The sequence below is a fragment of the Camelina sativa genome, chromosome 17 (genome assembly GCF_000633955.1).
Source record: "Camelina sativa cultivar DH55 chromosome 17, Cs, whole genome shotgun sequence".
Lineage (NCBI taxonomy): Eukaryota > Viridiplantae > Streptophyta > Magnoliopsida > Brassicales > Brassicaceae > Camelina > Camelina sativa.
In genome coordinates this window covers 1122-15683 of record NC_025701.1, presented here as the reverse complement: position 1 = coordinate 15683, position 14562 = coordinate 1122, and the positions used below count along the sequence as shown (strand labels likewise).

Here is a 14562-nt window from a genome sequence, read left to right as displayed (position 1 = left end):
TGATATTAAAAAAACAAAAAACAATAATTGGCGTATGAATTAAAAATAAAAATAAAAACAAGTATTTTTTTTTATGAACTCACCGTATTTGTTAATGGGTTGACATTTGACAAAGAAGCTAAAAATAATCAATAAATACAACGTGGTTAAGCAGCAAATTTTGCTGTAAAAATATAATAATATAATTGGTGTGGTACGAATAAGAACCGTGTGATGTGATGAGCACCGACATAGACGCGGTTCTCTTCCCCAATCACTAATAATTTCCCTCTCATTCCCTTTACCAATACCAGCAATTTCTTTATTTTATGTTTTTTGATCTTAAATATGGTACTATATTATGTACGTTATAAACTTATAATAGCTATATCGTTTGTAAACTTCCATGAATTGTCAGATATTAAAATCCCTTTGAATGTTTCAATCTAAACCCATTAATACAACAAAACAAACTAAAGAAACTTCGATATGTGGCCAACAAATAGACTCAAAGGAGTTATGATGAAAATTACATAGTCATTGTGGTTGAAATTACATGGACCTTACTAGACGATCAATTTTTTCCTTTGCTAAGAAAACTTTTTTTTGTGTGGTGTGTAGAAAGAAAATTAATTATATTTACGAAACAAATTAAATATCACGTAAAAGGCATATCCCTTTTTTCATTTTTTTTATGAATAAAATAAACAAATNACTGCCAAAAAAAAAAAAAAAAAAAAAAAAAAAAACAAAGAGACGGATAAATAAAAGGAAATCAGAAAGAAAAGATCTCTATTCGGGGGAATTCGAAAGCTCAAATGCAAAGCCATCATCATCAGAATCGAAGCACAACGAGAACAAGGCTCAGCTTCTTTCTACGGTCTAGATTCATCCCTTCCTTCTCTTCTCCACTCTCCTTCTTCTTCGTCTTCGCTGCCGTCCCTCTCCCGATCTACTTTTCCGGTTTACTCTCCAGAATCAACAAACCGGTTTCACTTATGGTGTGTGTGCTTCCCTCCCTCCTCTTCCGAGACTTCACTTTTTGAGTTTTTTCCTTCTTTCTGAGAATTGATGATGAGTGATTCACCGATTGTGTTTTTGTTTTTAATTTGCAGAGACTCAACTCCAACTTAGCTTCTTCAATGGTGGAATCGAATATATCTTGTACTACTTTCAATATACTGGCTCCGATTTATAAACGCGTTGATCAGCAGGTTTGTTTTCTCCTCCTTTTCTGATTTCTCGTTTTAGCGACATTGATTGATTGGTCGAATTGATTGTGTTTGTTGGGGTTTTTAAAGAATCAGAGCATTAGAGAGAGCGATTTTCACGAGCTTTGGTTAGCTCGTAACCAGAGGATTTTAGATTTGTTACTCCATAAACGCTCTTCTGTTATCTGTCTCCAGGTACACACTTTTGCTTCTTGTGACTTATAAACTCAAACATATTTGACTTTTTTAGCTTCAGCTTGTGACTCTTTAGCTATTGTTTGACTGTTTATTCACAGGAAGTTTGGGTTGGGAATGAGGAATTAGTCAACATGTATCACGACCAGCTTGCCACTTCAGGCTACACTCTTTTTCAGTTGGCTAGAACCAATGGTCGTGGTGATGGTATGATTCTTGCATTTTGTTTACTACTTCTTTTAAGTGAAATTGCCGTCAGCTCTAGCTAGGAGAGTAGAAGGATGCCATGTCTCTGTGTTTATTGCTTAATTGGTCTAGGTCTCTCTGTCCAGAATCGTTAGAAACTTAATAGGCTCAGTTAGTGTTGCTGCTTAAAATGCCTCATTTAATAGTGTAGGGTGGTTCAAATCTATACATGTCTTGGAAGGGCATGTCAGAATCTTTCTTGTGTCACAGGTTGCTTGTTTGTGTTTATATGATCTCTCAGCGTCGTTTGTTTGTAGGATGCCGTATAAAGCGGCAATACTTTCAATGACTGTTTTATGGATGGAGTTGATATATGAACTGAAATTCAAAGACAATGCTATCTATAGGTCTGGACTCCTCTATCTGATCGCATGCGATCAAAGATAGGATTCTTTGCCTTTTATGTCTCATTTGTGGACTTGTATATCTTTCTTACAGGTCTTTTAACTGCCATCCATAAGGACCATTTTAAAGTTGTAAATTACCGAGAGCTGCTCTTTAACGATTTCGGAGACCGCGTTGCTCAGCTCTTACATGTCAAATCAGTTGTTCCCTTTCCGCTTAATGGGAAGCAAGACATTCAACAAGAAGTCATTATAGTGAACACTCACCTGTTGTTTCCTCATGATTCTAGCTTGTCTGTTGTTAGATTGCATCAGGTTTGTCATCCTTCCCATCATTTTGCATTTTGAGACCGTTCCCCTTAGATCTTGTAATCCTAGTTTAATTTCAATATACCTGCTTCTCTTAACAGGTTTACAAAATTCTTGAATATTTGGAAGCTTTCCAAAAGGAATATAAACTTAATCACATGCCCATTATTCTCTGCGGGTAAGTTCTGGATCTTTTAGAGTCTTGAAATTGTGTCCCTCCACCAGTACAATGTGTAGTCACAGACTTTTGAATTATGCTTATCTCAGTGACTGGAATGGAAGCAAACGCGGGCATGTCTACAAATTCTTGAGATCTCAAGGGTTCATATCATCATACGATGATGCTCACCAGTATACAGACAGTGATGCTCATAGGGTAAACATCTCTTACAAACCTTTTTTTATTCTCCAGCCTTATGTTATTACGCTCATATAGTAAAAATTCACATCCTTATCCAGTCTTTCTTCCATTTTTATCTTCAGTGGGTTAGCCACAGAAACCACAGGGGAAATATATGCGGAGTTGATTTCATATGGCTCTGTAACCCTAGTGATTCAAGAAAACCATTGAGAACAAGTTGGGTGGAAGCTGTTTTCAGCATTATCAAGGTGAGATCTTCATAAAACTAAGATATTAACTTATAAAATGTTAAGTCATATCATACTTTACCATGTCATGTCTCATTCTTTCCAAATTTACCTTCTTCATGTCCATTTTGTTTATTTCTGATTTCTCTTGATGGTTCTTCCAGTATCAACTTCACAAAGCTTCCATAGCCGAGGGCGATGCCTTTGCTTTTCTTGGGGCAAATAATCATAGTGATTCACTAACCTACTCTGACTTTTGCCAAGCACTTCAAAAGGTATATACATTCTCTTCAGGAAAAAGTGCGCCTAGAGAAGCCTCAATTGTCCATAAATGCTGCCAAAAAAACTTATATTTTCAAATTCTAATTGACATTCAACACTTTTGGAAATTCGTTGTGATCATCTAGAGATTTCATTTATCATAACAGTAGTAGAATAAGGATCAAATGAGTTCTTCCAGATTTTTTTCAATTTCTTTCAACGACGAATGGACTTTTATGCTGACGTCAAAATTTTGATATTGTGTGGTAGATAAATCTAACGGGCATTCCACATGGACTTAGCTTCGAAGAGACAAAAGAGCTATGGGTTAGAGCTGATCTTGATGGAAATGGTGTCTTCGACTCTGAAGAACTTAAGGTAAACTAAACTAAACCAACTGGTGCAAAATGGAAGTCACAAACCGGTAATGAATCTGAGCTTTGTTAAAAAAAACGTCAATCAAGACTCTGATGAGTGTGTGTTATATGTACTATCAGAAAATTTGGAACACGACGATGGTGAACAAACCTGGAAACTGCAAAGAGAGTATGATGGAGAGTAAGAACGAAGAAGGAGAAGAAGGTGAAGAAGAAGAAGAAGAAGAAGAAGAAGAAGAAGAAGAAGAAGAAGAAGCAATCGGATTGAGAGTAAAGAAAGCGGTTTTGTTTCCGCAAGAAGCAGAGAAAGGACTGTGGCCGGAGAATTACAATATCTCGGATCATGCTTGTCTGACCGTACAATTCTCTCCTGTCAAAATGCTATGTAGCTAAGTTTTGTTTATTACCGGCTCTTTGTGAAAAAAATGTAAAGAAGCAATGAGATTGAGAATTACAGTGAGAGAACCTAAACCTTTTGTATAGTTTATTTTTTTTGTAATTGCATTACTGTGTCCGATAAAAATTTAAGGTCTAGTTGTTTTTTTGTTAATGTATCGATTTTTAGTGGATTAGAAAGAAATTCCAAATGACGAGCCAATAAGAGTTAATAGAGGGTATCGAATATTTTTAAAAGAAATAATTGACTCGTTATTACACTTCGAATTTGGCTGTTATGTAAAAAGAAAACACTTTATTAACCTAAGGGACGTGTCAAATCCCTATTGTTAATTTCATGAAAATTGGAAAAGTGAAGAAGAAGAAGATCTGAAACAAAAGACTTTTCGTCTTCACTTTTGGAAAATAAAAAAGAAAATTGGAAAGGGGCTGACTTTGTCTGGTTGGTGGTGGTGGACCTCGTCGTGGCGGTGACTATAAAGATCGAGGAGTGTTATCCATGTAGTTCCATCACTCGCTCGTCTTCGATTCCTTCCTTCTTCAATCTTCAGAAACTGTATGTTTTCACTCTATTCGATAAAAATTTTCTCTTTTGCTGAACAATTTGTTTATACATATATTACCAAGTGTTGTATTTGATTATCCCAATAAACTGTCTTTTGACTTCGATATTTAATTGCCCTTTTTTCTTGTTTTTTTCTTTTCCAACAGAGTCGTCGATTCTAACCGGAATCGTCAACGTCCTTAGATTTTATCAGGAGATCTTAGTGTTTCTTATCTAATTTACAAGATCCATGCTTTTGAATCATTGATTAGAGATACTCAAAAAAAAGAAAATGGCAATGGCACCAGTAGTTAAGCTGGTTTTAGGTTCATTAGCCTTTGCTATTTTCTGGGTATTAGCAGTGTTCCCCTCTGTACCATTACTACCAATCGGTCGAACCGCCGGTTCTCTGTTTGGTGCAATGCTAATGGTTATCTTCCAAGTGATAACCCCTGAACAAGCTTACGCTGCCATCGATCTCCCCATCCTTGGCCTTCTCTTTGGCACTATGGTTGTTAGTATATACCTTGAAAGAGCTGATATGTTCAAGTACTTAGGCACATTGCTCTCTTGGCAAAGCAGAGGACCTAAAGACTTGCTTTGTCGAGTCTGTCTTGTTTCCGCTGTTTCAAGCGCTCTTTTCACTAATGACACTTCTTGTGTGGTTTTAACCGAGTTTGTGTTGAAGATCGCTAGGCAAAAGAACCTCCCTCCTCATCCTTTTTTGCTCGCTTTGGCCACGAGTGCTAATATTGGTTCTTCCGCTACTCCCATTGGGAATCCTCAGAATCTTGTTATCGCTGTTCAAAGCAAGATACCCTTTGGGGAGTTTCTTTTTGGTGTTTTTCCTGCTATGATTGTTGGTATTACCGTCAATGCTTTGCTTCTTCTCTGTATGTATTGGCGGGTCTTGTCTGATCATAAAGAGGACGAAGAGAAAGCAGGAGAAGTTGCTGATTCTGAAGTTGTTTCTGTTGCTGAAGAAGATGTCAGCTCTCATAGGTTTTCGCCAGCTACGTTTCCACCACCACCAACATCCGAAGAATCGAACTTGAGAATGGATGCTGCTGATACGCTCAGAAACAGAGCGGGTTCGGCTGGTGAGAGTGATCTTATAAGCCGCGATTCAAGAGAACTACAAACCGACGCAGAGTCTCAAGGAGAGAGCAATGACAGCAACAACAACAACAGTATGTTCAAAACCAAGAAGTGGAGAAGAGTTTTATGGAAGTCAAGTGTTTATTTGATCACGTTAGGGATGCTTGTGTCTATGCTTATGGGTTTAAACATGTCGTGGGCTGCAATTACCGCGGCTCTAGCTCTCGTTGTTCTTGATTTCAAAGATGCAAGGCCATCTCTCGAGAAGGTAAAAAAACCAAACTCTTTCAAAGATATAATTTGAAAGTTGTAACCTTTTTTTTGTTGTGATTCGCAGGTGTCGTATTCGCTTTTGATCTTCTTCTGTGGGATGTTCATAACCGTTGATGGATTCAACAAAACTGGTATCCCTACCGCTCTATGGGACCTAATGGAGCCATATGCCAAAATCGATCAAGCCAAAGGAACCGCGGTTCTAGCAGTTGTGATTCTTGTCCTCTCCAATGTAGCCTCTAATGTACCTACCGGTAACCTCACTATCCTTAAAGGCAAATATGTTATGTTGGCTCTGCAAACAAATTCAGTCTTTGAAAGAAACCGCAGGACCATTGCGAATGAATGATTCTTTTTTGTCTTTTAAATGTGTGCAGTGCTTTTGCTTGGAGCAAGAGTGGCGGCATCAGCAATGGGGAGGGAGGAGGAGAAGAAGGCTTGGTTGTTGCTGGCGTGGGTGAGCACAGTGGCTGGGAACTTGACGTTGCTTGGTTCAGCTGCAAACCTGATAGTGTGTGAGCAAGCTCGCAGATCAGGGAGCCATGGATACACTCTCACTTTCACAAAACACTTCAAGTTCGGTTTACCTTCAACACTCATAGTCACTGCCATTGGTCTCCTCCTCATCAAGTAAATGGTAGGCTCATATATGCTTTCTGTTTTTTCTTTGTGATGAAATTTGATTAACTACAAGAATCAGTCTTGATGGGTTGGGTTGTCTTCCACAGTTTGTAATTTGATATTCATAGTATCCATATTTGTGTCATTGAGAAAACAAACACTACCATCACACAAGTAATGAATTGTATATACAGTAGTAGTGAGATCAGGTTTTCCAGCGTTTATTTATGATGATTCAACGGAAACTATATTAAACTAGTCAAACTAGTGAATATCATTAATGTACCACTAACCAGTGATGAGTTCTAAATCACTTTTTTCTTTTTTGTCAAAGAGTTCTATAGCACTTCGAAAATGGAAAGTTTAGATACAAAAACAAATTTGTGAATTAATTATTTACAATGTATGATCATTCCTATTCGGCTAATTCCCCCTTATACGATGTCGGTTAATCTTTTATCTTACCCGCGCCTTCGACGAAGTTTCTGACTTGACCAACGACGTTACGTTTAGTATGGTATTTTCCATAAATAACATCATAATATTTAAACGACGATTTTTTTTTTTTTTTTCCATTGAGCAACAAACACATTAGTTTTCGTAGAAACAAAATGTAATTTGTCTACAATTAAACATGCTAAACTCCAACTTGGTAATACTAAAAGCCCATCGACAATATGGTTATATCAGGAAATAAAGAAAAAAAATGCTCTAAACCAGACAACAAGTGGATAGGAGATGTGACACGTATGTAAAATACTAAAATTTACCATTCCACCCCTTGTTAGCGTGTCTTCTAAGCACTATTTTTAATCTCATTTCTTAACATTGTCATATTTTATTTAAAAAATTCGAATTTTACGAATCCCGAAAATGTCCTGACGGGCTATATAAATAAGCACACGTCTGCAGTTCAATCATCGTACTTACAGAAAGCAAAATCTTCTAAAAATAAGTTCCGAAACTGAACATCCCAATCTCTCCCTTTCTTGTTTTTTTTTCTTTTGGTTCTGTTTTAACTAGGGAGGGTTTCTGATCTGTAAGTTATGTCGCTCTCGAAAGTGGCTTACCCGATCGGAGTCAGATTCCGTCTGACCGAGGAGGAGATCTTTTATTACCTCCGGGTCAAAAATCTGGAAAGTAACACTAGCCTTGTCGATGAAGTCATCAGCACTGTCAATATCTGTAGCTCCGATCCTTGGCATTTACCTTGTAATTAAATCTCTCTCTCTCTCTCTCTCTCTCTAAATAAAAGATTAAGCCATCCATTTGGGTAATTTCTTATTTATTTTTTGTTGTCTTTTTCTTTCTTCAATTAAGCCATGGCGACTACCATCGTTGAAACGACCGATCTGTTTTGGTATTTCTTTGGCCGTATAGAGAACAAATACAACAAAGGTGATATACAAAGCAGACGAACACAATCCGGGTTTTGGAAGAAAACCGGAAAGACAATAGATATCAAGCGAAAGAGCGGCAATTGCGAAAAGATTGGTGAAAAAAGGGTTTTGATGTTTTACTTGAAAGGTGGATCGAAATCCAAATGGGTTATGCACGAGTATCACGCTACCTTCCCTTACTCTCCTCCTAACCAGGTTCTTAATTTTAGGCTTCTTTGTTACTGTTGTTGTTGTTGTTGTTACTCTAATCGATGCAACCTATTTAATTTTTTTATTTACAGATGATGACATATACACTCTGCAAAGTAAAGTTTAAGGGTGAAATGAGAGAAATTGAGGAAAGTCGCACTTTATACCCAGCTCCAATGAATAATAATGATAACAATATTGGTGGTTTGATAATTAAGGTTGGTTGATAGAATAGGAATATTCTGTCATTCTATCTTTGGTCAATCTCAATAAGTCAAAACTTAATTTATTAGTTTTTCTATTTACATCGATCTTCAAAATCATTAATAAGTCAGTCATGGAGAATCTTCTGACAATTTCTGACTTTACTTGTGTTGTGTTCCCCCTTTTTTACAGAATCCATGTCAGATTACTGGATCTCCTCTAGATTTGGATGCACTGGACTGGGTTATGGATGATATATTAAGTCCTGATTTCGTGGGCTTGGCGGCTGATGATGATGACGAACAGAGTAAGGGTGTTTACATGGAAGAATACAACAGATACAGACCTAAAAAGCCATTGACTGGTGTCTTCTCTGATAATAGTAGTGACTCTGATTCGATTTCTCCAACCACAGTAAGCAAAAAAATTATTATGTTACACAAACATTATAAATTACTCTGTTTTCAGTTTCTACCTCATAACGCTATAGAGTTTTGTTTCATACGAACAGAGTTCCATTCAAACTTCGAGCACTTGTGATAGTTTTGGTAGCTCAAACCAAATCATCACAGACCTGCTGCCAGAATCTCCTACCTCGCCAGTCAAAGAAACACCTGTGAAGAAGAAGAAGACTTATGACGATGATGCACTAGGGACTGAGATTGGTGAGCGTAATAAATTGGGTCAAGTGATGATGATCAAGAACAAAAAAGCTGGTTTCTTTTGCAGGATGATACAAAAATTCGTCAAGATAATTCAGCTATGTTCTTCTAACTAAAGAACATGATATCAATTATTATGATCAAGAACACCTATTTGTACTTTCCATATATGTAGAAGAGTTAGTTTTGTGTCTATCTTCCTTAGCAAAGAAAAGAGAGAGTTTATATATTATGTATTTATGTCTATCTTGTTTTGTAACTTTTCCAAATTGTAGCGTGTTCCATTATATATACATGTAAAAGGTGAATTCGTGGTACACATATGATGTAGACCAATTGCTATTGTAGCGAGTTCCATTATTATCTTGTCATTACAAAAGAAGCGAAGAATAAATATCCAATCAAGATACTTAGTTTTAGTAATGACAAGAGTGTTTTTTTTTTTTGGACTATTAATTAGTACTTAGTAGTAGTCTACATCGTAAGTGTACCACGTGCATATGTTGTCTGTAAGTCCCAAACCCCCTCCCCTCAATTACGCTAATCGTAATTTTATTAAGACCATCTCCAATGGTTTTCTCTATTTTTACCTCTAAAATAGAGGAACTCTATAATAGAGGTGACTTTTGCTCCAATAGGTACTTCTATTTTTTCCTCTAAAAAAGAATATTCCATAGAGATTCCTTTTTTATTTTACTGTTAATACCTTTTACTTATAAAAGTTGCAAACTAAACCATTTATTTTAGTATTTGTGAAACTTTCATAAAATTATGATATTATTTAAATTTTTAACATTCATAAATATACCAGAATATTAAATAATTAGTCTTTGTTGTATTAAAAATAATGTTATGGCATGAATATAACTAAAATATTTAAATTATTTATATTTAATAAGATTTTATATAAATTTTCTTTTGCAAATAATAGTCTCAAATTTTAAAAATGTTTTTCTATACAAAAGCCTTTAAAATTTTTTAATACGAAAATCTTAAAAAATTTTAAACCAAAATATTAAAATTAGTCAAATTTAACTTTATAATCAATTAGCCTTTAAAATTTAAATATTATTAAAATATTTAAATTATTATTAAACTATTTAAATATATATTTAAATTATTATTAAACTATTTATATATATATTTTATTTATTTTTATCATAAATATAAAAGTGTTAAAAGTTCAAGGACCATTTTATAAATAAAAAATTTCAACTCTATTATAGAGGAAAAAATAGAGTTCCTCTATATATAGAGGAAAATAGGCCTGGGCAAAAAACGGATCCGAAAACCCGAACCGGAACCGACCCGAAAATATGGACCCGAATCCGAACCCGGAACCGTTAGAATACCCTATTGGGTCCTAATCTCCTAAACCCGAAAAACCGGAACCGAACCCGGAACCGAACCAAAAACCGAATGGGTACCTGATATATCCGAAATAAAATCATATATAGAGAATATTAGTTATATATATATTTTTTATAACATAATTATTCAAAGTTACAATTTAAAATTCAAAAATATTATTTTTCCTAGAGCAAAATAATAAAAATACTCAACATAACCAAAATTATATTGAAATGTTTAGCTATAATTTTTAAAAAATTAACCAATTTTTTTTAATATTTAACATTAAAATTTCCAGGTAATCAGGTAAAATTCAGGTTTTTTAGGTTAAATTTCGGGTAATCGGGTACAAAATACCCGAACCCGAATGATATCCGATTTTTTCGGGTATTTATAGGTTTTGAAATTTTAGACCCGAACCGACCCGAATCCAGTAAGACCCAAACCGAACCCGAACCGATATTTGTTGTTTACCCTAATGAGTTCTAAACTCCTCTACCTAAAAAACCCGAACCTGATCGGTTCCTATCCGAACCCGACCCGAGTACCCGAATGCCCAGGGCTAGAGGAAAAAATAGAGATCTCTATTATAGAAGTAGAAATAGAGTTGGGTTGGAGTAGATTTTACTCTAAAATAGAGTTAAAAAGCAAATATAGAGGTGGGTTGGAGATGCCCTAAGTAGGCGCCTAAAACACTTTGGACGTCGAAAATTGATAATTTTTTACTTTTATACAAATTTATCTTATTATTTTTTTGGGTGAAATGGTATAAATCCAATAAAACAAAATGTGAATTAAAGAAACCAATAGTTTCTGAACCGTGCACGAACTCAATGCGTTCGGGTCATAAAAATGACGCGTTAAATAAATAAAGATAACGACATGTTAAAATCCATTCAGCTTTTGTGATTGATTCGCATCATTTAGTAGTAGATCATCAATTGACACTTCTTCTTTTTTTTCTTTAAAAAAAAAAATCTTTAAAATTAAAAGAATCTCAACAAAAGTCAAAGAAGGGCCCAGTCCGTCTGCTGCATATATTAGTAGTTTTTTTTACATATCAAAACTATATAATAAAGTAAAACCTCTATAAATTAATAATGTTGTGACCATAAAAATCTATTAATTTATAAAGATTTTAATTTATCGATAAATTAATAATTATTAATTTAATAATTATTAATTTATAGAGATTTTACTAGTTTAATAAAAAATAATTTAAAAATAATAATATTTATTATAAATAATATTTTTATAAAATTAATTTCAAGAAAAATAACAATTATCATGTTTTAAAGATAATACTTAAAAAATTTTATATAGTAAAAATATTAAAAATGAACTATACATAAATATTAGTGTGTATATATATACATATATTTAGATAATTTTGTATAATTATTAATTTATATTATTGATAGAACCATATATTCACAAAGAGTTTTCAAAAAAATATTATTTTATTATATTATTAAATAGTATCTAAAATTATATTAGTGCCAACTTGGGATCTGAAAAATTGATTAATTTATAGAGATTATTAATTTATCGAGTATTAATTTATAGAGGTTCTACTGTATTAGTAAATTTTCATAATGAATAAAAAAAACAAGTGAAGCCATTATTATAAAAACAAATAAAATATCCTTTTCGTGATTCTTGTTAATTAAGAAGATAATTAGGACAATATGAAAAGGAAAGAAAAGAAGACAAGTGTGCAGCCATGTGAGCTTGGGAATCATGGATGGGATGACGTCGCACGCATAGTTTGTAGGACCATTACGTCATAGTTGACGTCACTCACTCCCGTCACTGCCTTTATATAATTTAACTTATTAATAAATAAATAAAACACAACTTCGTCTTCCACTTTCCTACCTAGTACAGCGACAATGATGAATCCGGTGGGATTCAGATTCCGTCCGACCGACGAGGAGATCGTCGACCATTACCTCCGGCCTAAAAATCTGGAAACTAACACGAGCCGTGTCGATGAAGTCATCAGCACAGTTGATATCTGTAGCGTCGATCCTTGGGATTTACCTTGTAAGTCCCTACTAATTTAATATCATGAGTTTTTTCTTTTTCTTTCCCCAGCTGTTGTATAGAATTCGAAATCATTGGCTCTTTTTTATATCACAGCCAAGTCTAGGATCAAGTCGAGAGATGGGGTTTGGTATTTCTTTGGTGTCAAGGAAATCAAGTATAACAGAGGTGATCAACTGAGGAGAACAACAAAATCAGGGGTTTGGAAGAAAACTGGAAAGACCATGTCTATCATCCGCAAAAGAAGAGGCAATAATGAAAAGATCGGTGAGAAAAGGGTTTTGGTGTTTAAGCATCGTGGTGGTTCCAAGTCCGATTGGGTTATGCACGAGTACCACGCTACGCCCTTGTCTCCTCCTAATCAGGTAACTTTCCTAATTCCAGCTTTTTTTTAGGGTTTTGGTGTTTTGTTATACTAGCTGCGGTTTGATTGCTCGTAATCGTTGATTCTTAGATAATTGCCCTGTTTTTTTTTTCTAGGGTTTTGTGTTGTTACTGCTGCGATTGTGATTTGATTGATTTGTAATTGCGTTTCTTTTGTTGTTGGTTCTCATGATCGTATATTCTAAGTTGATTGACCCTTTTTTTTAGGGTTTTGTGTTGCCATTGTTTTATTTATTGGTTTTCCTTTATGGTTCGTGTTTGATTTTTGTATAGATGATGAAATATACACTCTGTAAAGTTGAGTTTAAGGGTGAAGAGAGTGAGATATCGTCTTCCTCTACTGGTAGTGAAATTGAGAATAATCACTCTTTAATCCCTCTTATGAACTATTCTGGAGAACTGAGTCCAAGATCTGAGGTGGGTCAATCTCAAACTTTCTCTGTTTTGTCGTTTTAACCTTCAAAACCATGTCTCATATCAGTCATAGAGAATTCTGGTTTGTGTTATCTTCTCATGTTTCAGGGATCGTCGTACTGCCAAGGAGTACAGAATCCAAGTCAGCTTAGTAGTGGCTTTCTTGGAGTGCAGCCAGAAACTCAGCTGGAAGATGCAGTGCGCAGGGCTATCAACAGTATATCGACTGATGATTGGAATAGTTTGTTCAATGATGATGATGAACAGAGTAAGATCGTTTCTGTGCAAGAGGACTGTAGCGATTACAGACCTCCAAAGCCATTGACTGGTGTCTTTGATGATCATAGCAGTGATGATAATGATACTGATTCTGATTCGATTTCTGCAACAACAGTAAGAAAAGATTTGTATACTTATGTACTTTTATGATCCTCTGTTTTCAGATTTCACCTCATTAAGCGTACGATTTTTTTTGTTTCATTTGACAGAACTCTATTGAAACTTCTAGCACTTGTGATAGTTTTGGTAGCTTAAATCATCGCATAGACCAGAGCAAAACTCAACAATCTCCTGACTCAACAATCAAGTTAGTGTCATCAGCTCAAGAGGTGGGACTTTATTATCTCTTTTACTTAAAATGACTTTGTTTCACCAGTCACCAAATTAGGAAAATTAAAATTGTTGGTTCTTTCATATATGTTCCCAGGTGAGCCAAGCTATGGGTCAAGGGACTGTGACTCGAGAGAATAATATGGGTGAAGATAGGATCAAGAAGAAAAGAGCTAGCTTGATTCACAGGATGATACAAAGATTAGTCAAGAAATTTCACCAATTTTCACATGAAAACAATAAACGAGACCAAAGAACACACCGTTTTGTACTTTCGAAATTTGTAGAAGCATAAGCTATGTCTATCTCTGGTTTTCTCTGGCTTTATAACTTTTTCATATCGTGTGATTGTGCTTCGTATGTACGTACTCTCTCTATAGCAAAAGGGTGGATTTGTGCTAAGAAGTGGTTAGGGGAAGATAAATTTGTTTTAAGTAACGAAATTTTATGTCTATCTTGTTCTGTAATTGAAACTACTGTAAATGTGGACCAATATGTATATTTAATATACGGTGAATGTTTTTTTGTCAAAGAACCAATATAAACGGTGAATGTTTTAAGTAGTGGTCAGAGAATATAAAGTTGGATAAAAGTTCAATTCACATATAACAAAATGGTCAAATTTTCTTTGACATAGCAATCAAACTCAGACTCTTCTGGTCCTACCTAGCTACTACTACTTCTAAGTTCTAACCCACACAAAAGATTTCAGGTTCTCAGCCAAAAGGAAACAAAGATCAATATCAAATCAGGACTCTTTTGTGTGGGTTAATAATCAGAGTCTCTTTCAAGACTTTTTGTCTTCATCATAAGCACTAATCAAAACTCTTTTAGTATTCATCATACGAACATGGCCACGTTA

General features: G+C 34.8%; 4 protein-coding genes across 6 annotated transcripts; all 4 read left to right on the top strand.

The window, feature by feature from the left end:
• On the top strand, positions 741-4060 carry LOC104754194 (uncharacterized calcium-binding protein At1g02270). 2 transcript variants are annotated; one of them, XM_010476333.2, is made up of 11 exons: positions 741-980; positions 1095-1193; positions 1287-1385; positions 1487-1592; positions 2070-2290; positions 2386-2462; positions 2552-2660; positions 2768-2893; positions 3037-3147; positions 3404-3511; positions 3631-4060. In XM_010476333.2, the coding sequence occupies exons 1-11, from the start codon at positions 798-800 to the stop codon at positions 3901-3903; spliced, it is 1512 nt and encodes a 503-aa protein (XP_010474635.1). In that variant the 5' UTR covers positions 741-797; the 3' UTR covers positions 3904-4060. The 2 variants fall into 2 exon arrangements, with proteins under 2 accessions (XP_010474635.1, XP_010474634.1); XM_010476332.2 differs by having other exon boundaries at positions 742-980; positions 1281-1385.
• On the top strand, positions 4206-6673 carry LOC104754193 (putative transporter arsB). Its single transcript, XM_010476331.2, has 4 exons — positions 4206-4462; positions 4618-5816; positions 5886-6075; positions 6199-6673. The coding sequence occupies exons 2-4, from the start codon at positions 4743-4745 to the stop codon at positions 6453-6455; spliced, it is 1521 nt and encodes a 506-aa protein (XP_010474633.1). The 5' UTR covers positions 4206-4462; positions 4618-4742; the 3' UTR covers positions 6456-6673.
• On the top strand, positions 7368-9320 carry LOC104754192 (NAC domain-containing protein 5-like). 2 transcript variants are annotated; one of them, XM_010476329.2, is made up of 5 exons: positions 7368-7654; positions 7763-8037; positions 8124-8249; positions 8428-8649; positions 8726-9320. In XM_010476329.2, exons 1-5 carry the CDS (start codon positions 7489-7491, stop codon positions 9011-9013), a joined length of 1077 nt encoding a protein of 358 aa, XP_010474631.1. In that variant the 5' UTR covers positions 7368-7488; the 3' UTR covers positions 9014-9320. The 2 variants fall into 2 exon arrangements, with proteins under 2 accessions (XP_010474631.1, XP_010474632.1); XM_010476330.2 differs by having other exon boundaries at positions 8747-9239.
• LOC104754191 (NAC domain-containing protein 4-like) lies at positions 12111-14209 on the top strand. The gene is made up of 6 exons (XM_010476328.2): positions 12111-12293; positions 12390-12658; positions 12951-13094; positions 13200-13484; positions 13580-13699; positions 13798-14209. The coding sequence occupies exons 1-6, from the start codon at positions 12140-12142 to the stop codon at positions 13993-13995; spliced, it is 1170 nt and encodes a 389-aa protein (XP_010474630.1). The 5' UTR covers positions 12111-12139; the 3' UTR covers positions 13996-14209.